At 42.0% G+C, this 20,064-nt stretch overlaps 1 protein-coding gene across 2 annotated transcripts; it reads right to left on the bottom strand.

The window, feature by feature from the left end:
- Positions 1 to 11,392: 11,392 nt before the first annotated feature.
- Positions 11,393 to 19,031, bottom strand: LOC143418414 (uncharacterized). 2 transcript variants are annotated; one of them, XM_076883459.1, is made up of 4 exons: positions 18,895 to 19,031; positions 14,335 to 14,466; positions 13,891 to 14,020; positions 11,393 to 12,760 (listed from the first exon to the last, which is right to left on the bottom strand). In XM_076883459.1, exons 2-4 carry the CDS (start codon positions 14,450 to 14,452, stop codon positions 12,496 to 12,498), a joined length of 513 nt encoding a protein of 170 aa, XP_076739574.1. In that variant the 5' UTR covers positions 14,453 to 14,466; positions 18,895 to 19,031; the 3' UTR covers positions 11,393 to 12,495. The 2 variants fall into 2 exon arrangements, with proteins under 2 accessions (XP_076739574.1, XP_076739575.1); XM_076883460.1 differs by having other exon boundaries at positions 18,915 to 19,029.
- Positions 19,032 to 20,064: the final 1,033 nt, after the last annotated feature.

Below are 20,064 nucleotides of genomic sequence, written 5' to 3' on the forward strand. Positions count from 1 at the left end.
TAATAAGTGAGAAGACTGAAAACTGGCAGATTTCAGATTTCTGACTCCAATGAAACTAAAGTTGTTTTCACTGGACTTTTTCCAGACAGTCAGCTTGGGGTCTGGACACCTTGACTCTCTAGATTTTCTGCTGAGCTCAGGATCTTTGTCCTGTTGATGAATCGGTTTGGTTTAAGCTTAAGCTGTAGGACAGACGCCTGACTGTAGAGCAGTTTGGTATAAAGACAAGTTCAGTGACTGCAAGGTGCCCAAATCATTATCCCTCCACCACCGTGCCCACGGTCTGAGGTGTTTGTGCTGACATGCTGTATTCAGTTTTGTGCATTATGAACAAACATCTGCACTTTGGTCTCGTCTGTCCAAAGAACAATGTTCAACAAGTCTTGTGCTTTGTTCAGCTTTTTAAACCTGGGTCATGGGGCCATGTTCTTTTTAAATGGAAGAGACTTTCTCCTGCAACTCTTCCAAAAAAAAAACAACCTGCATGAACTTTAACCTTTAACCTGCTAACTGAGGCCTGTAGAGTCTGGGACGGAGCGCTCGGCTTTTCTGCCGTTTTTGCACGCTCTGACCTTGGGCTGAATTTGCTGGGACTCCCGCTCCTGGGAAGACTGTGGGATTGAGTTAACACTTGAATACTCCAGACCATCAAACTGACAAAATGCCTGCTTTTATAGAGGTGCTCACACTTGTTAAAGGTCACTTGATCATCTGCACAGAGTCGTTCTGTTTTAATTTGACTGTAACAGTTTAGACAAACGCACCTTTGTTTCACCATATTCTCTCATTCCTGCAACTTTCCGACTTTACAAAGTCCTCGACCTGACTCGTTCCCTGCATCATTTATAACACTTCAGCTTAAAATTATTATTTTCAACTATCAGTGGTTCATTCAGAGTCTGATAATCGTTTCTGCTTTGTAGGTTATCTTATTGATCTATTCCATTACTCGGTACGGCATCATCAGGAGGTCAGAAAACATTATAATGTCTGCAGAATCTTTGCACACATTTTTTAAAAATCTCATCTTCAGAAATGCATTTTTCACTTTCAGTCTCCTTTCAGCAAATATTGAATGAATCTCATTTCACTCACTTTGTTAGGTTTAATAAAGCCGGCTGTTATTACTGTGTTTCACTGTTTAATCAAGCAGCAGAGATTTCTCTTTTTTTCTTTACGAAAACATGAAAGTTAATATTTGGAAATGTTTCATTATAACAGCTACAGTCCTTTAGGATACTTCAGTTCTGCAATTATGTGAATAATAAATAAAAAAAGAGGGTGAGGCTGTTTGAATCAGGCTCCTGTTCATCATTTAATTACTTTCCAGTCTGGTGAATAAATATTTTGCCCGGTGCCTACGCCCCGTAGGCACCGGGCAAAATCCCAGAATCAGGGAGGCGAGAGCGGCTGGGGATGCGTTTCCTGATCAGAAAAGTAGTCACTGTCTTGGAGAACTTGGATTTAGGTTCTTTCTGCAGTTGCTAACATTTCACTTTTATAAATGTTGCTTCAAATATGCCACTTTATTTCACAGGCAGCACTTCGAGTCCCTCTGAGTTACCTTTCAGACCAAAATAAAATCAATCAGTTCTTTTATTTTTTATTACAAAAACTGAGGTTGTTCATCTTTCACTGTGGGTTTCATTGTTCAGATGTTATTGCTTCTTTTTGGTGAGAGCTTCCCAGCATAGTAATGTAAAGAAAGCCTATGAGGAATCACATCGGACGCTTGTATCTGTGAATTCAGACAGTAAAGATAACTGTAGATCTGCACCTGCTAATTAATGAAATCCGAGCAGGATTTCTGCGTCTGCAGATGAGACTGGGGAGGCTCTACGAGCAGCAGTAGTAATGGATATGCGCTGTCCTTTCATTTGAGACATCCCGTTCAAAATGTTTTACATGAAAAGGAACACGAAACTAATGTGTGAACGAGTGAATATTTAAATGAATATCTGATAAAAGAGGGAAAAGAACACCAAAGTGACTTAAACTACAGTGTTTATTAAAAACAGTAATAACTCACCACATTTTTAGGGTTAAATTAAACTAGTGGACAGTAACGCGGTGCTGGCCGGACAGTCGGTAGAGTATTTCATTCGTTTATTGAGCAAAAGCTGTTTCGGTTAGATTCTCACCGAGTGCAGTGAATTTAAATGAACCCTCCTCTGCAGCCTTTGATGCTGTGCAGCGTCTGCTTCTAAAGTGAAAAGACAGCAGAGCGAGAAAGTTCAGGGAAAGAGAAAGACACTCCGGCTCTCAATGGAAGCAGCCTGATTAGAAAAGATCAGAGAAAGGAGTCACTGACATGTAAATGATCAGAGTGGGTGTGGTAGCTCACAAAGTTCAGCTGTTTCAGCAGCGAAGTTTAAAGATCAGCAGAGATGGTTAAGCAGCTATACCACATTCAGTTTCAACCTAGCATGATTAAAAGCAGGAGCGTGGGTAAAAGCTGGGTTTGAGTGTCTCCACTCAACCCCTCTGACATCTGCAGGGCGGCTCTAAAAAGTGCGTTTGCTATCAATGCGATGACAAAATTAAAGTGAGGGACACAGGGTCAGGGCTTTTTGAGGGAAAATCTGTGACGTGTTGGAAGATAAATAATGTTGAATTAAACAACAAAATTCAGTCTAAGCCTTTGTGCTAATTATTACAAGGATTTGATTGGATAGCCATAGTTTGTCTTTATGTGACATCAGAGCTACTGGGACACTCCCACCTGGAGGGCAAAATCAGTACTGTTGTCCTTTCCCCTCCAGTCATCCTTTGAACATCTTTTAACTTATTAAAAGGTAAAACCATCACTGCCTGAACATCCCCTGTTTAAACTAAATATGGTGTCCCTCAGGGGCCCGTTCTAGGTCCTCTTTTATTTTCATTGCACTGTGGCAGCATGGTGGCACTTTTGCCGCACAGCAAGAAGGTCCTGAGTTCAACTCCACCACCCCGTGTTCCCTCCCGTACTCTGGCTTCCTCCCACAGTCCAGACAGAAGTGGTTTGTGGCGATAGGTTAATTGCCCACGTTAGCTCCCCGACAGACTGGCGACCTGTCCAGGGTGTACCCTACCCAATGACAGCTGGGATTGTTACGGTTCAAGCGCAGGACTCCAGAATCAGCTGTACACAAGAATTTATTTACAGAATCCACCAGGTGTATGTACAGGAAGTGCAGGGCAGTGCTATATACAACAACATGCGTGACGGGGCTCCAGGGAAATCCAAAGGGGGTAATCACTCGTTCTTAGAACACTCACGACCGCAGTTCCACTCTCCACACTTGACACAATGATTCACACAGGGAAGGTATCCAACGTTCCCAATAGACTCTTGACTTAACTTGAGCTGTAGCTTTGACTCTCACTGACGCGTGGTAGACAACAATCCAGCGAAGACCAACAGACTCCTCCTAGTCTAAATGCCGATTGCCTTGATGGGCATCAGGTGTGTTCCCCTTCCGTGGGCGTGAACCCACAATGAGTTTCGCCCCGGCGACAGAGAGGAGGCGAGAGAGAGAGAAAGGGAGAAATGGCTGATCAACGTCCTGCTGATCCCCCAGGCCGTGAAAGCAAATGGATGTATTATATACTATATATTATAGTTTCCTTGGTCAGTCTGACTGCTTTTGATGTCTTGTGATGATGTGTTACTGCACATGATTCACATATTTGTGTTTATTTGCCCATACTCTGCTGCTCCCTCTGTGCAGACGACATTCAGCTATTCTAAGTCCCAACACGTGTCTAAATTATAGATATAATGGAAACACACCTGTCAAAGTGGCCACATCCCCAATTTTAAGCCTCAGCATAATCCAAATGTATGTCTTGTAAAGAAATTCAAACCCATACAGCTTTAATGCAGGACAAAAAGTAGCAATAGAGACCAAAAATGTTTTCGCGTCAGGTTGTAAACGTGTTTATTTCTGATGTAAATCTGGCAATTTAACATGGGAGTCCATGGGAATGACTCACTGCTGGACATTAGAGGAACTGCAGTTTTCTTGCTTACCAGGGGAACAAAAATCTTAATAAAAAAGATGGTTGTGCGTTTTCTTAACTGTTGATTAGTGACTGACGTGAGGCCGGACTCTAGTTATGAACTTGAAGAGCATCTGATGAGCTGATAATTCAAAAGAAAGCAGAATCAGGGTTACCCAGTTTATTAACCTTCTTCCATTCAGATTTTGCATACACACACGAGGGAGTTTGTAAAGTAACTCATACAGATTAATATCTTAAAATTAAGGGGAGGAGGCAGCTCATCACATCCTTCACCCTCAGGGGCCTTGAGAGGTTTACCCTCTAATTTGAATTTTGTCTAAAGCTGCAGACTCTCAGTCTGATACTGCCTCTCGCTGTGGAGGGCGAAGCATCAGAACGGTCACTGCAGAAATAAAGCAAAGTGGCAGCCGCCCTTTTTCCTGACTTTAATTTATTCATGCAACGCTTTGCTTGAATTGAACCTTTCAGAAACTCAGCGCACTTTAGGAAAAATGACATCTGTGTCTAATATTACATCCTGCTGCATGGCGTAGACGGCCCTCGCTGCTGACTAATCGACCTCCAGTGCAATGTTCCCCCACCAGAGTTTATGAGCGTTCGTGCTCATCTTTCACTTGCTTTTTTCAGTTAAGTCACACCACAAGCTGTTGAGAAAATTCACCATTGAGCTATATGTAATAAAAGTCTGTTTACTTTATTGGCTAAGGGATCTCTTCTTAAATCCAGAAAATGATGTAAACGGCCCCAGCAGGTCACGTCACCGGGGAAAAATGATGCAATCATCCCATCTCCTGCAGGACAGGCAAGACTGAAAGCATGCTGGTGTTTTACAGACAGCCGTTCAAATGCTGCATATATCATCAGTGCACCTCTGAAAAAGCATGTACGACTACACAAACAGGTAGGTTTTTGAAGTGCAGATTTTTAGTTTTAATTTTTTATGAAAGAAGAAATTTTGAGTGCGTCATTGCAACCGATGCAGTTTGAGATACGAGAGACCAACAAGAGCTAACAGGGTATGAAGAGCCAGCACAAGCCAAAAGTAGCTGCGTGGATATGGTGAAAGTTTTATTTGTAGAATTATGAAAATGCTGTTCATATGATCAAAAACAGCTTTGTTGTTATGCTGTAAGGCTACCGGGTTAATGGTAAAGATATGAGAGGACACAGAAAGTCTAACATCACCGTAGTGCACCTCGATGCTGTGAAAGCTACGAGTCCTTTGGAAAACATTTTACTGAGAGAAGCAGCAACATTTACTTGAAAAAACCATCACGCTGAGATTTTTAGGTGGGATTCGTCTTAAAATGCATCTCTATGGATGTTATGATGTTGCAGTGCTCATCACTCTGGGGCAGGTTGTCTCAAAATCCACCTGTCCTGTTACAACGGTAAGATCAGGTAAATCAGGTAATATATATAAATGCCCCTCTCGCCCCTGCAGTCTTTATCCTTCAAGCTCGGGTCCTCTACCAGAGGCCTGGGAGCTTGAGGGTCCTGCGCAGTATCTTAGCTGTTCCCAGGACTGCACTCTTCTGGACAGAGATCTCCGATGTTGTTCCCGGTATCTGCTGGAGCCACTCGCCTAGCTTGGGAGTCACTGCACCTAGTGCTCCGATTACCACTGGGACACTGTTACCTTCACCCTCCACATCTTCTCCAGCTCTTCTTTGAGCCCTTGGTATTTCTCTTCTCATGTTCCTTCTTCCTGATGTTGCTGTCATTCAGTATGGCTACATCTATAAGCCGGCTTCCTCTGCTTGTCAACCATCAGTATTTTGTCCGTCTGTATCTGGAAGTCCCACAGGATCTTAGCTCAGTCATTCTCCATCACCCTTGGGGGCATCTCCCATTTTGACCTTGGGGCTTCCAGGCCATATTTGGCACAGATGTTTCTGTACACTATGCTGGACACTTCTTATGGCGTTCCATGTATGCTAACATCGTGCACCCTGCTGTTACATGCTGGATTGTCTCAGGGGCATCTTTACCCAACCACTGGTAGGATTTCTGGATGTCAGCCACCTCTGCCCGTGGTACATACCATGCAAGGGACTGTCTTCTCATGATGGTTCCTCCTCATTCTTGGGTTTCTGCTGCCTGAAGTATTCACCGAGCACATGGTCAGTAGTGGCCATCTTCCTGATGCACTCATGTATGTTTGTTGTCTCAACCTGGACCATGATTGTGACACTGACTACTCCTCTGCCTCCCTCCTGCCTAGTATACACTCTCAGGGTGCTCTGCTGTACTAAATCCTTTAATTTTCTCCTTTTTTAAAAGCTATGGTTTTTACACTGATACAACCTGCTGGTGTGCAATTGCAGCTTAAAAGCACAAAAAAAATCAGAGGGGAGATTTCCCCCAAGCAAAATCCTTCATGTTCCTGAGTCTTGATTGTTGTTTTCTGCCAGTGTTTTGGATTTCTTTGTTGTTGAACATTGTTACTGGTTTTTGTAGTCTCTCCCTTTTCTGAGGATTGTTTTTAATGTTATGTTTCACCGAGTAATTAAAGTACCTTTTTATCCCTTTACCGCCCTGCCAGTCCTTCTGTGTTTTATCTGCACCTGGGTCCACTTTATTTGTTTCATTGCACACGTGACAAAAACACTAGCATGCCAAGTAAAACGACTGTAATATAATGAAAATGACTACAAAGAGAAACAAAAATACCACAAATGGATGCAAAAGACATATTTTGTCAGAATGCAGAGATGACACGCTCTGCTGCTCACGTTCAGCAGCCGACTCCAGGTGATGACTGAAGGCTCGCGGCTGATTTAAGAGGATGCACTCTTCTCAGATGGAGGTGATGCCTCACTCTGACCTCAACATTAAGTCAAGGCTGGCCTGAGAGATGAGCTGTAAAATCAATAGTCACATCTGATTCAGAGAGATTTGTGACGCACAGTAAAATGTGACTGCCTTTCAAATGAGGTGTCAAAGGTCAAAGTGCATTTGCAGCAGCAGAGAGGAAAAGGATAAAGAGGATTTCCTGCTCTGAGCTGGATGAAAATAAGAAGAAGAAAAACAAAAATCACGTTGCAGATGTCTCAGGAGAAAGTTTCAGTGAGAGCGGTGATTTTCCTTCAGCCATACTGACACCAGTGCAGTGTGTCGCTGACACCATAAGGCATGAAATGTGGTATTGATCTGGAGCTTCTTTGACACTGAATTATATGTAGGACAGCTGAAGAGCTGCAGCCAGTCAATCCACTCATGAACTGATCAAGTGAAGCAAAGCAATAACTCTGTGTGACCACGAATTACAGCATGAAAGTGAGTGCCGGGCTGGAGTTTTTCTTTCCAGCACCTGCTCTCATGTTGTATTCATCAGGTGATTCAGCCAGCTGTCAGCGAAGCGAGTGAATCTGGAGTTCATGGCTTTTCTTCGGAGCCGCCTCAAAACAGGAAATCCCAGCGTGTCTGTCTGTTTATATCGAAACAAACATAAAATCATTTCGATTAATGCACAATTACGGTGAGCTTGATTATTTCTACATGTTATTCCTGTGAGATGATTTGCAAATTCTGAACACATTTTAATGACCACCATATAAATCACTGATTTTTGCTTTCCACAATAAGCAGTAAACGCTGCTTTTCATCGATTTTGAATTTGGGGTTTTTAGAGACCTGGAATCTAAATGTGCGTCTCTTAAAAACACTTTGGGTCAGCTTATGTTTCAAATGTGTTAAATGATAAAAGAGAATAATATTCACTGGTGGTTCCAAGTTTACTGTGTGCAGGGTCGTCTGTCTCTCTGTGTTGGCCTCTCGCCCTGTGGCAGCTGTACACCAGTCATGACCAGTGTTGGTTAAGTTACTTAAAAATAGTAATTAGTTACTAATTACTGATTACCTCTGCAAGAAAGTAATCCAGTTACTTTACTGATAACATTTAAACCTAATTCCAGCATATCAAATAAAATAATGTTTTTCAAATAGATTAAAGTCAAACACAGCAAAAAATAAATAAAATCAAAGATTCAGCAGCACCGAGTCCTGTCAGTCTTAAGTCTATTGTCACCTGTTTAGCAGGAGGAGGTTTGCCCGGTGCCGCAGCGGTCGTGTCAGTGGGGGGATCCGGGGGTTTCTCTGTGAATGTCAAATGTCACGGGAAAGTAATGGTAATCTAATTACCTTTTTGCAATCTTAATCCCTTACTTTACTCGTTACTTGAAAAAAGTAATTGGATTACATTAACCCATCTGTGGTCATGACTGAAACATTATTGTCATCGGTATATGAACTACCTGGTTATTCTTCACCTCTATGAAAGGACTGTGACCTCCGACCTCTGTGCTGAGTCTGGGGGTTTCCTTCCTCCTGTCTTTGTTTCTTTTGCTGCTCGTTTTTTCTGTTTGGTTTCCTGTCGTTATATAAGTTGGTGATGTTGCCACAGCAGAGCATCTCCTTCCAAAACTCATCACTGCTTGTAGTGTTTTCAACTGCAGATTTGAGCACCTCGATGCTGCCACGTCATGAGCTCATCAGTGCCTTGGCCGGACGAGATAACAAGTACTCGGTTAAATTTAAGCATTTTAATGTTTTCTCACTCTGGGACATCAAACCCTGTGTGTCATAACTGCACACAAAGCTCTGAGCTAAGACTTCAGTGTTTACAGATACACAGTAAACAGAAATACAGAAACTTTAAACGACATTTGGCTTTTTAGCCCGAGTGTCAAAAGGCTTTCTGCAGGTTCTTATTTATCTTCTGCTAGAATGGAGCATTTCAGCTATTTTCATAAGCAGCAAAGAGGACACGGAGTCAAAGGAAGTATTATAAGAGCGCTAAAATAGTCATTTGTAAGTGCTGCAGTTTATATTTTGTGTTTTAAGTGGCTGACAGCCACCACAGTTGTGTCACCCTTTAATGTTCCTTTCACACAGTTTCATCTCCTCTGTTGCCTCCCTGTGTGATCCTTCCCACGTCGTCTCCTGCAGTGAATCAGAATTGAGAGCAACCACAGATTACACACAGTATGTTATAGTACGGGATTACTGAAGCCTCTCTCCGTGGCTCTGATGTAATGCATATGTGGGTCACGGCTCAGAGACCCACTTACAGCCGAGTTTTAGTGTTTTGTTGCAAACACTTTTGAACTGAAGCCTCTGATGGATTACATTTCAAGGTCCCAAATGTTTAAATTTTAAGTTAGGTGCAAGTTTGGAAAGACTAAAACAGCAATGAGAACACAGAAGACTGTCCTGCACTGTTATGCTGCACTGTTGCATGTACTGTGTCATATATGTTACACAGCAGTTTACACACTGTTTACATGAATAGTATAAAGTAATGAAGCTGATGCATGGTGTGTAGCTCAGTAACAGCTGGCAGGTTCACTTCTTCTTGCTTTATGTTGTGCTAGAAGACGGTTGTTGGGTGACGTTCGTAATGAAAGGATTTTCTATTTTTAATTCTATTTTTAAGCTAAGCTTGTGTTGCTCAATAAAAGAGACATTTCTCAGGAACTCTGTCAAAGGTAAAATCATAAAAACATGTAAATCAAAAGTAAATTATATTATAAGCCGGACAAATCAAAACTTTTCAAAAGCAAAATTAAGATTGCATTCAATTAAAATTGTTACAAAAATTCTGAAGAAACAAACATATTAATAAAATAAAATAGAAGTCTATCAAATTAAAATACCGGACACAATATAAAGCAGATATATAACTACGAAGACTGACCCTGATCAAGACTTCAGTACACATCAGTCTGTTCTGCTTGTTTAATTGCTCCTAAGATTAAATATTTTATGGTTTTACCTTTAACAGGGTGCCTGGTGGAAAAGCCTCAGAGCCTCCACTTTTATCTTTATGGAACCAGCTTCCAGTTTGGATTCAGGAGACAGACACTATCTCTACTTTTAAGATCAGGCTTCAAACTTTCCTTTTTGCTAAAGCATATAGTTAGGGCTGGACCAGGTGACCCTGAATCCTCCCTTAGTTATGCTGCAATAGACGTAGGCTGCCGGGGGATTCCCATGATGCACTGGGTGTTTCTTCTTCACTCACTATGTATTAACAGACCTCTCTGCACTGAATCATATCTGTTATTAACCTCTGTCTCGCTTCCACAGCATGTCTTTATCCTGTCTTCCTTCTCTCACCCCAACCAATCACAGCAGATGGCCCCGCCCCTCCCTGAGCCTGGTTCTGCCGGAGGTTTCTTCCTGTTAAAAGGGAGTTTTTCCTTCCCACTGTCGCCAAAGTGCTGCTCATAGGGGTCATATGAGTGTTGTTTTTTTCTCTGTATGTATTATTGTAGGGTCGACCTCACAATATAAAGCGCCTTGAGGCGACTGTTGTTGTGATTTCACGCTGTATAAATAAAATTGAATTGAATTGAATCTTTTATTTGTTTGCTCATGTTGGATGCTGGGAGTGAGCGCGGTCAAGACATCTTTTAGATTTTAGCAGAAAATGCTCTTTTAGAAATCAGTCTAAAGGCTGTTAGAGGCAACTGAGATTTAAAAAACACTTAAATTCTTTTAAAGTTGTGATAAAGTCCTTTTAAACATCAGACTTGAAAGGTTTGAGATCCACACTCGACACGAAGGTTGGAGTTCTCTGCACCACATGAAGCTGCCGTGATGCTGTTCACTCAGAAGCAAGGCAGAGATAGACGCCAACAGGTAATAAGGGAGAAAACACACTGAAAACAGCCGGTCGCAAAACAACCCAAAAGATCACACTGTCACGTTCTGAAAGCTGCTCTTTGAAAACAAAAGCATGAAGATTTTCTTTGGCTGCTGTGTGGCGACAGCTAAGATAACAGCCTTATCTGAGGTAACGTGTAAAAATATTTTAAATTACCAGCAAGAACCCATCTTACTGGCAGTTCTTTGTTTCGCATGTTTGTGCTGTTATAGGGTAAACATGCACATATTAACATACGTATGCTACGATCAGTATTATAAGATAAATTAGCAGTGCCTGCATATTTCCTGAAATGTTGCTGAAGTTCATGGTTTTCTGTCTTCCAGCTGCTGTCTTCGGCTCTGTGACCTCAGCTCCTTGTTGCTCCTCCCACTGCAGAAAACTCAAAGAACTTTCTCCGTCCTCGTCATTTGTACCATTGTGTCATTTTACAACAAAACAGCTTTCTAATGTCTACATGGAACGTTTAAACCCCCAAAAGACTGTCTCTGTACAGTCCATGCATACATCTCAGGCTTGCGTGCAGAACCGTCCCATAATGCATTGCGTTAGTGACGTCACAATTAGCGGTTCTATTCAAACTTCACTGATTCTTTGCTTTAAGACTATTACAGGAAATCTACTGTCACGCAGTTAAGACCAAAGCTTTATTCTGAGCTTTGCTCCTCAGATCAAACGAACCTCGTTTCTGAAGAAGTCCACAGCAGAACTCTCAGCTGAATGCAATAAGTGAGTTTATTTGCAGGTTATACAATGCAGCAATAGGTACAAACCAGTAAACATGTTTGTACAATAAGCAAGCAGAGTGCAGACACAGGAAGGCTTGAATAAGGCAGCATTATCTTGATGATTTTGGTGGGTTAGACTTTTGTGTCCAATTGTTGATGATATTTTAGTAAAATGCCAGAATCCCTGAGTATTCAGTTTATTCACCAAACTGTGTCTTCAAACCTGATCTTAACCTGTGCAGAACAGGTTAGGCACAGACGTGGGCTGATACTTGGAGTTGCTCCGGATCTGGAACCAGGAAGTTTCGGAGGATTCTTTGATTCTTTATCATTGCAAGAAAGGACAGTCGTCATCAATACAAAGTAAAAAGTGGAAGGTGTTGTTGTGATGTTCTCAAAGACAAAAACTGATCTAGATCCAGGTATCCTTCTGGATCTCCAGATTCTGCTTTCAGGTGAGCTTTGCTTTTTCTTTCATTTTAAAAATAATCTACACAAAGAAAACCTCAACCAGGTCAGGGGTCAGGGTCATCAGGTCATCAGGTCAGGCCATTGTGTTCTTTTATAATGTGTTTAAAAACAGCCCATTTTTGTTCTTTAGGCACCAGAATAACACGTGAAGAAGCAGCTAGCTGGTCATTTATTAGAGTTTTGTTTTAATTTGACATGTGAGCTCTGCTTGGCTTTGAGGAAATTAGAAAACTGACAGGTATAATGGAGGTGAGCAGAAAGCTCCAGGCCGAGGGCTGCGGGGACTCTAAAGAGGTTAATACACCCATGCAGGTGAGATCTCACCTGATGATAAAGATGATGAAGAGGTTCTGAATAAAATAAAATGTAAAACTCAGTGCATAGAGCACATTTGTTTAGTTTCTCTGTCGACTAATTGCATATATTAGCGAATAATGGCTGATTTGGCATTTTTCTGAATTTTCAAATGAGAGTGAGAGATGTTAGATCTCCCTATAAAAAGCTGAGCTATGCAGAAGCTCATAATATAGTAAAGCCTGCTAAAAAGAATAGATTAGCTTCAGACACAAACAGCCTGAGAAGCAAACGTCAGAGAGGAAAAGCCTCGTCGTAGCCGTCCGGTTAGGACGAGGCAGGGGCCTTTTTCCTCATCACCCGCCTCTGCCTGACGACTGGAGCCACAGCAGTGCCAGTGTTGGGGTTGGTGCTGGCGCTGGTGTTGGGGTTCGGGTTGGTGTTGGCGTTGGAGCTGGTTGCGCGGCTGGTTTTGACCTCATCGATAAAAGTTTCTATGGCGGTGAACTTATCGGTCAGATCGCCCAGACGAGTCTTGAGGGCGTTGAACTCTTTGAAAAGGTCGTCTAAGGCCTCAGACAGCGGCTGGATCCTGAACACGGGGCGAGTGAAGACAATATAAATCAAACACACACGCAACGCTTTAGTTTCCTCTTCATCCTGTGCTAGTAGAGATTGCTGCCTGCTCGCCACACACATAACTTTCACTAAAAGTCTCTTTGGTAGCACACGTGTGATCCTCGCTGCAGTTAGTGCTCCCTGTTCTAGTTTAAAAGTCTTTTTCTTGCAGGTTTTACATGACATCTGTAATTTATGTTCATGTCTAGTTACCCAGAAATATAGGCTACAAAGTCTTCTTTCTTTATACTCCTGTTGCAAACTGCACACTCTCTTCTCTCATTGTGAGTGGGTGTGTTCCTTAATGTAGACATTTATAAAGCAAACCATGTATGAAAGCGACCAACAGTCCAGGATCAATCACAACATCAAACTGTGGGTTAAAGTAAGATGACAAACACAGACTTTGATCAGTGGATCAGCAGAAAAACTGAACTAAAAGACTTTATGTAAGAAAATTAAATTTGAGGGAGAAACATGTCTGCAGCTGTGCTTATGTAACTTCTGGACCACAGCGATGTCTCGTCTGCTGACCTGCGGTGAGCGGCAGGAAGCTGCAGAGTCCTCCTCTGGAAAACTGGAGCTCCTTTCGGTCAGTTTCTATTTTGACGTTTAAATTGCCGTTTCAGCTGCAGCTTCCTCTGACGGCATCGGCCGCAGAGCGTACCCAGTAAACCCCCGACTTCATTTTCAGCCCCACGGCTAAACCGCATTCCTGTGGTGCCTCTCAGAGACTGTTTCGCTTCACTCACGGGGAACAGTTTGCTCGTTCGTTTACACTCTTCTGTTACTGTCATGGATTTATGTAGTGAGAAAAGACCCAAATATATGCTTTCTATTTCAGCCTCTGTTTGTCTTGATGACAGCTTTGCACACAGTTGTCAGTGTACCGGCCAGCTTCATGAGCTCGTGCTGGATTTCTGGACTTCTTTGTGCACCTATCAGCTGTGCAAATGGCAAAATTCAGCTACTGCATTAGTCGCATTATGGCAGGAACACTCAGCTAAAAGGAACAGTAGATCTGAACTGTAAGGCACATCAGAGGTTTGTGTGCCGTGGGATTTTGTGGCGTCATAAACGAATAAATGAGACCCTCTCTCGTACCTGGCGTAGTCCGGCAGGAGAGACTGGTGGTCATTCTGCAGGAGCCCTTTCATCTGGTTGATGATGTCGAACCGCCAGTTGTCCAGAACCTCGGTCAGGTTGGCCACGTTGCGCATGTTCACCCTGTCAGCTGGGACAGAAAGTCACAGCACTGTTAATTTTCAGCCATCTTCACTTTGTAACGATTAGTGAGAACACACCATAATAAGCCCCAGAGGTCCTGTTTACTTCAAAATAAATTCAGATTCAAGGAAGCTCCTGTGTGAGCCTCTTAAAGGAGTATTTCATATTTTAAGACACCAGCTTGGAACCTGCATGTACAGGTTTAACAGGCAGGCTTTCTCTGAGCAGTGTGATCTTTCACCTCTACCTTTGACCTCATCATGATGGACCCTGAACTTGACCCTTGACCCAGAGTAAACAGAGAGTAATCTGGGTGCTCACAGCCTTCCTTGAAGTTCCATTCGTCGGTGGCTTTGGACGCCGGGCGTCGCCTCTGGGCCAGCACCGTCAAGGTGGAGCCAGTCAGTACCAGCAGCAGCACGCTCAGCTTGGAGGCCATGATCGCACTCGCACCTGCAGGCAGAAGCAGCAGATGATCTGATGATGAGGAAGAGTGATTTCAATCCATCTGAGCCCCACTTTGAGCCCTCAGTTTTAACATTACCACCCTGTTAAATCGATGAATAACTGTTGTCCAGCCCAGCACAGAGGTTGAAACATATTTAACCCAAAACATGATGGTTACATAAATCCAACCAAGTTAAAATGGAAATACTGAACAGATCTCAACCCTCTGTAGTCTCATCAGTGTTGGCATCTTTAGAAGCATCCTGTGTCAGAGACCAGCACACTGATCTGTTACTGCGAGTGTGGTCTCTTTACAATCACGCCATGAAAAGCCTTCAGTTTTACGGTATTAGCTTCTCTCTCAATAAGTGAATTTAAAGTCCTTCTCCAACACAGCGTCTCGAATAATCAGGCCCCGTGTGGTCTTAAACACCTCGTTGTCTTATCCTAACAGAGCACTTGGAGCTGAACTGCAGCCAGAGCCTCCAGCTGGGTGAAATTTCTGATCAGACAGTTCTGATAAACACGCTGGTTGTCTTGTGCGAACTTGTTTTTATCATCTGTTGAACACCTCAGTTATTCATGAGTCTTCTGCCTGAGCACATCCTCTCTTATAAACAGTGTAGGAAGCGACTGCGAGGCTTCTCACAGGTCCTCTCAGAGCTGCCGCCGTGACACTGTCCTCTTTACACCGGCTCTACAAAAGGTTTAGGGTTCAATTTAAAAATCTGGTGATCACACACAGAGTTATTGATGACCAGAACTTCAGCCATAAATAAGTACTGGATCTCTGAGGTGAGCTGATCAGTGCTGGTTAAGGACAAAAGGAGACGTGCGTTTGAGGTTGTGGAACTTTTATTACACTTCCAGAAAAACACTTTTAGTTTTTTAACCTTTTTTTATCTCATAAAACATTTTGTGACTTTTGCTCTTGTAAAACAGTTTATTTACATATAAACTTTAAACGTTTGGGTCCAGCAGACAGACACACGCTCTACTTTTAAGATTGGACTTTTTTGATAAAGCATACAGTTAGAGCTGGATCACGCAACCCTGACTTTGCCCTAATTATGTTTTTCTTGTCCCTCTAGCACGGTTGGTTTTTTCTACAGATATGTAGACATATGAAAAGTTACTGTTTATCATTAACTGACTGGAGCCTTTCTCTGTGGTGTTGTTGTTGCCTGCACGCTTTCAGAATCAGAATACTTTATTGATCCCAGAGGATATTATGCTTTTTATGGGTTCCTGGGACACTGGTTCCTGCCCAGTCCAAAGACATCCTTGTTAGGGTTAACTGGTGATTCTAAGCTAGCTGTTAGTGTGAATAAGAGTGTGTCTCTCTGAGTTGGCCCTGTGATAGATTGGCGACTTGTCCCAGCTGCTCTCTGTTTCTATAAAGCTTTAAATGCCACTCTGTTCCTCTAGAATAAACTGTTGCATTACTTTTCATTAGTTCCTAACATATAAATACACTGCTCAAATAGAGGAGAGAGTTACCACCTACTTTGACCCCTGTCTATTGCCTTAGAGTTTTTTTGGTTTTTTGGAGGTTTTTTTGTTTGTTTGTTTGTTTGTTTGTTTTTACACCTATAGTTCGTTTACTCTGGTCTGAATCAGTTGACAAGTTTGTAAACTTGTAGTTTTCCGTGATTTGATTTCTTTTCACACAGAAAAATCCAAGCGAACTCCAAACGAGCCAAAAGGAATCAGTGCAAACCACGTAAGAATCTTCAGTCTGCTGATTGGCCAGATGCGTTTGAGGCGGGAGCAACAAAAGTAAATACAGGAAGAAGATGCTGCACTCTCAAATGTTGGAGAACACAGAGAATTAACATTCATTTCACGGATAGTTGCTAGCCCATACAGACCTTTCACCTCGCTGTATACCAGAACACAAAGCATACACTGCCATTTATTTCTTTATTTATTTATTTATTTATTTTGCTCAAAATTGCAACGTACTCCTGCTAGGAGTCAGAAGTCAGATCACTTCCACATGGTAAATGAACCTTCTCCTCCAAAGCATTTCGGTGCAGTTGCTTTGCTCCGCACCCAACTGCGATTACTGCGATTACAACTGTACAAATGAAAAGGATAAACACCGCAGGTCTACCTCAGAACAGAAGCCCCGCCCACATTCTGTTGATGAGGGGCAGCTAATCAGAAGAAAGCGGTGGAGGAGCCCCAGTATGAGATAAAGAAGGATTATTTTGAACTGTGACTCATGCAAAGCTGTTCTAAAAATTGAAAATGAGAAGACCTGGTCCTTTCAAATCTTCCCCTTGTGTTTCTTTGTCTTATTTCAATCATTTAAATGTTGACATGTGTCCCACTTGTCTCTTTTAATCCTTGTTTATTCTGCTCTGCTTTGCTTATTTGCTGGCTTTACATGCAGACGCAGCTTTTCTTTTGACACCTCGTTTTTTATTGAGCACTTTAAATAATTTTGCTGTGTGAATATTGATTCTTTGACTGGGTGATTGATTGATTTAGAAATAATTGGCAACAATGGTTTAACGAAGGCACTCTAGCAATTTAATTGAATCACCAGCAAACCACCAACGGCTCAGCATCACACCCAAACGACTCAGACATGTCGATAAGTTTGGTTGTTTGCATGGCATTAAAATAATTGAATCGTATATTCAAGCTGCTTCTTTGTGCTCAGCCTTATGAAATGCAGATTGCCTCCTGCTGAACTGCACAATATCTGTCTGGAAACATTGCTCTGTACGGCCGAAGCGAGTTTGCTCTAGAGATTTGATTATTCCTCAGCACTGTGTAAGGCCTTGTGTGGCTTTACTACCACCGTGGCTATCAATCCTAATAAAGCAGAGAAAGGAAATCTAACTACTGAGTGTACAAACTTCTAAGTCTTCCAGGCTTGTCAGGAGTGGAACACAGGAAGAAGCGATAAACTCTCAGCTCCTGCAGTCAGCTCGCATTAAAGAGCGAGTCCGAGCCCGAGTCAGAGCGCCGATGCACAAACCAGACCTGACAGAGCGACTTAGAGGAGAGCTGCAGAGGCACGCCGAGTACAGTCTACCTCAGCAGCTTTGTGTTTGTTCCGCACATGCCTGCAAAAATACACAGAGGCAGCAGCAGACTATACAGCCGGCCTTCCTGCACACGTGTGTTTAAACAGAAATAAACCTGCCGTTAAGCTCAAAGTGAAGCGGACGGGGTTTGAAGCCATTTCAGGGATAATTCTGGTTCATTTCAACCAGTGATGTTGGCTCTCTCTGAGAAGATTTGTTGGATAACAAAGTTTTTTGTTTTACAGCTGTAGTCGTCTTTTTAGAATACGTGTCTGTACTTATCATTTGAGTCTCTTTTGAATCATTCATAAACATAGCATCCTGGGGAGTATCTATCTAACTATCCAGCCAGTTTAAAATCACTCGTTTTTGGACTGTCGAAGGAAAACAGAGGCCCTGGAGTGACTCCACACAAACTCCAAATAAAGGCAGCATACTGTGCACATATTATACATAATCATAAAAATCACCAGCAGCACTCATAATTAGTGGCCTGGTGTTGAGCGATGCCAAAATATGCTTTCCAAAACCTGTATTGATTTTTGTATTTGCACATTGGTGCATCATCCAGCGATCAGAAGAGGAACTGCCCCTTTAAATAAACTCTGTCATCAGGGGGGAAAAAACACTTATGTAACCAGTGTTTTTATTAACTATGACCCAGTCTTTCTTCATCTTTGAGCTGCCTAATCATAGCCACACAGACTGAGTGCCTTCAGTACAACAGTTCCTTAAGTTACCTTGATTTTCTCTGAAGGTCTACCAGATTATTTTCATGCAAACCCATCACTTACTTAGGACTCAAACATATCCTTAAACCAATGGAACACACTTGACCACCCGTAGTGCAAGTATACACACTCCCACAGGATCCAAAGAAGATAACCACACACACAAACAAACACATCTTTTTGCCTTCGTCTCTGCTGCAGTTTTTCTCCTCAACATCATTTTAAGCCACCAAAATCTCATCAGCTCCAACCAGTCTCAATCTGGGAACCATGAAATAAGTTTGGCCTCGCAGTGAAGAAAGTCACATGGAAACATTCCCAAGAGTTTTTCAATATTACAACGGCAGATGCCAGATTCATGTACATGCTCTGCATTAATAAAGAACCTCATTCAGGTGCATCTCAAGTATGCATTAGACTTATGGAGCTCGAGCTTTCATGCAGCACGAATACAATAAGTGTTTTCTTGCAAAGCAAAGTAGCAATGCAACAGTTTTTAACAAAATAACGCAAAACAAGAAAACAAGAAGAAAATATAAAGAAAATGTAAAAATAATACAGTTTAAAAAAAAACAGAGCCCTCTGATAGTGCTTCTCTTCCTTTTCTGAACCAGCCAGCTATAAAATAAATGTGAGTAAATGATGGATATTTCTGCACATACCTGCTAATGTTAATATGTACCTGTTGTTTTGCAGCTCCTCTGCTGCAGATCTTTTCACTCGTCCCAACAGAAGTGAGTGACAGGCATGCAAGAAGTGCAGAAAGTACCAGAAGGAGAGAACGCAAGCATAAAACACACCCCTCCTACACACAAGCATGCATGCACATGCATATAAACACTAAAAAAAACACTTCACGTTCTGAAACTCTCTCACACACACTCAGCATTAAACCTTTCCTCCGTCATTATGGAGGCCCGGTGGTCAGCACACTGTGGTTTGGGTTTGAGGCGACACTCCAGGTTTCATCTGTTTTAGCCACTGTTTGGTGAGTATATTTCCTTCTCCTGAATCCTTCAGATATGAGATCATCTGTGGATTTTACCAGCCTGTGCTTGTGCTTTGCTGAAGGATAAGAAGGAAAGAGAAAAACAGAGAGACTTTAAGAGAGACAAAACTAGAGACATTAAGTTGTAAACGTGTAGAAGAACAGCCCTACAAAGCACAGGCCCAGGAGCACAAAGGAACAGAGATCCCTGGTCAGTGATGATTGTCAGTATTTCTTGCTGATAAGTAAATCAAACAATCACAAAGAGACACAAAACACCAACAGATAGACAGAAAATTTAAAAGAGAAGCAAAAAATTTTTTTTTAAAAGTTATAAAACAAAAGTTACAAAACCAAGTTAAACAAAGAACAAAGACACTCAAAATTCTTTAAAAGAGATTTAAAGAAATTCATAAAGAGAAGAAAGTAAATAAAGAAAAACAAACAAAAAACACATGCAAAACCAATGCAAGCGGGAAGACAATGACTGCAAATTCACACACGCAGGCTCAAAACTACTAACGATTTGTAAAACTGCCAAAAGGCGACGCAATATATGAGACAAGCTAAAACAAAACCAGTACAACTAGAAACTAGAAGGACACTTAATATAAGACATTCTTTGTCAAACCAAAGGGGGAGAAGCTGCAAATGAATTTAAACACTATAAAAATGCCACAGAAAGAAAGAAAGAAAGAAACTTAAAGACAGCAGGAAAGTTTTATATTTTCTACGGGACGGTGATTGTCTTTGTCCAACAAGTAAATAAAGGTTCTAGAAAAAAAATACGTTCAAACTGTAAGGTGATTGGCTGTTACATACGCCAGGCAAATGTCCCTTTCCG

This window comes from Maylandia zebra, linkage group LG4, assembly GCF_041146795.1.
Source record: "Maylandia zebra isolate NMK-2024a linkage group LG4, Mzebra_GT3a, whole genome shotgun sequence".
In the NCBI taxonomy this organism is placed as follows: domain Eukaryota; kingdom Metazoa; phylum Chordata; class Actinopteri; order Cichliformes; family Cichlidae; genus Maylandia; species Maylandia zebra.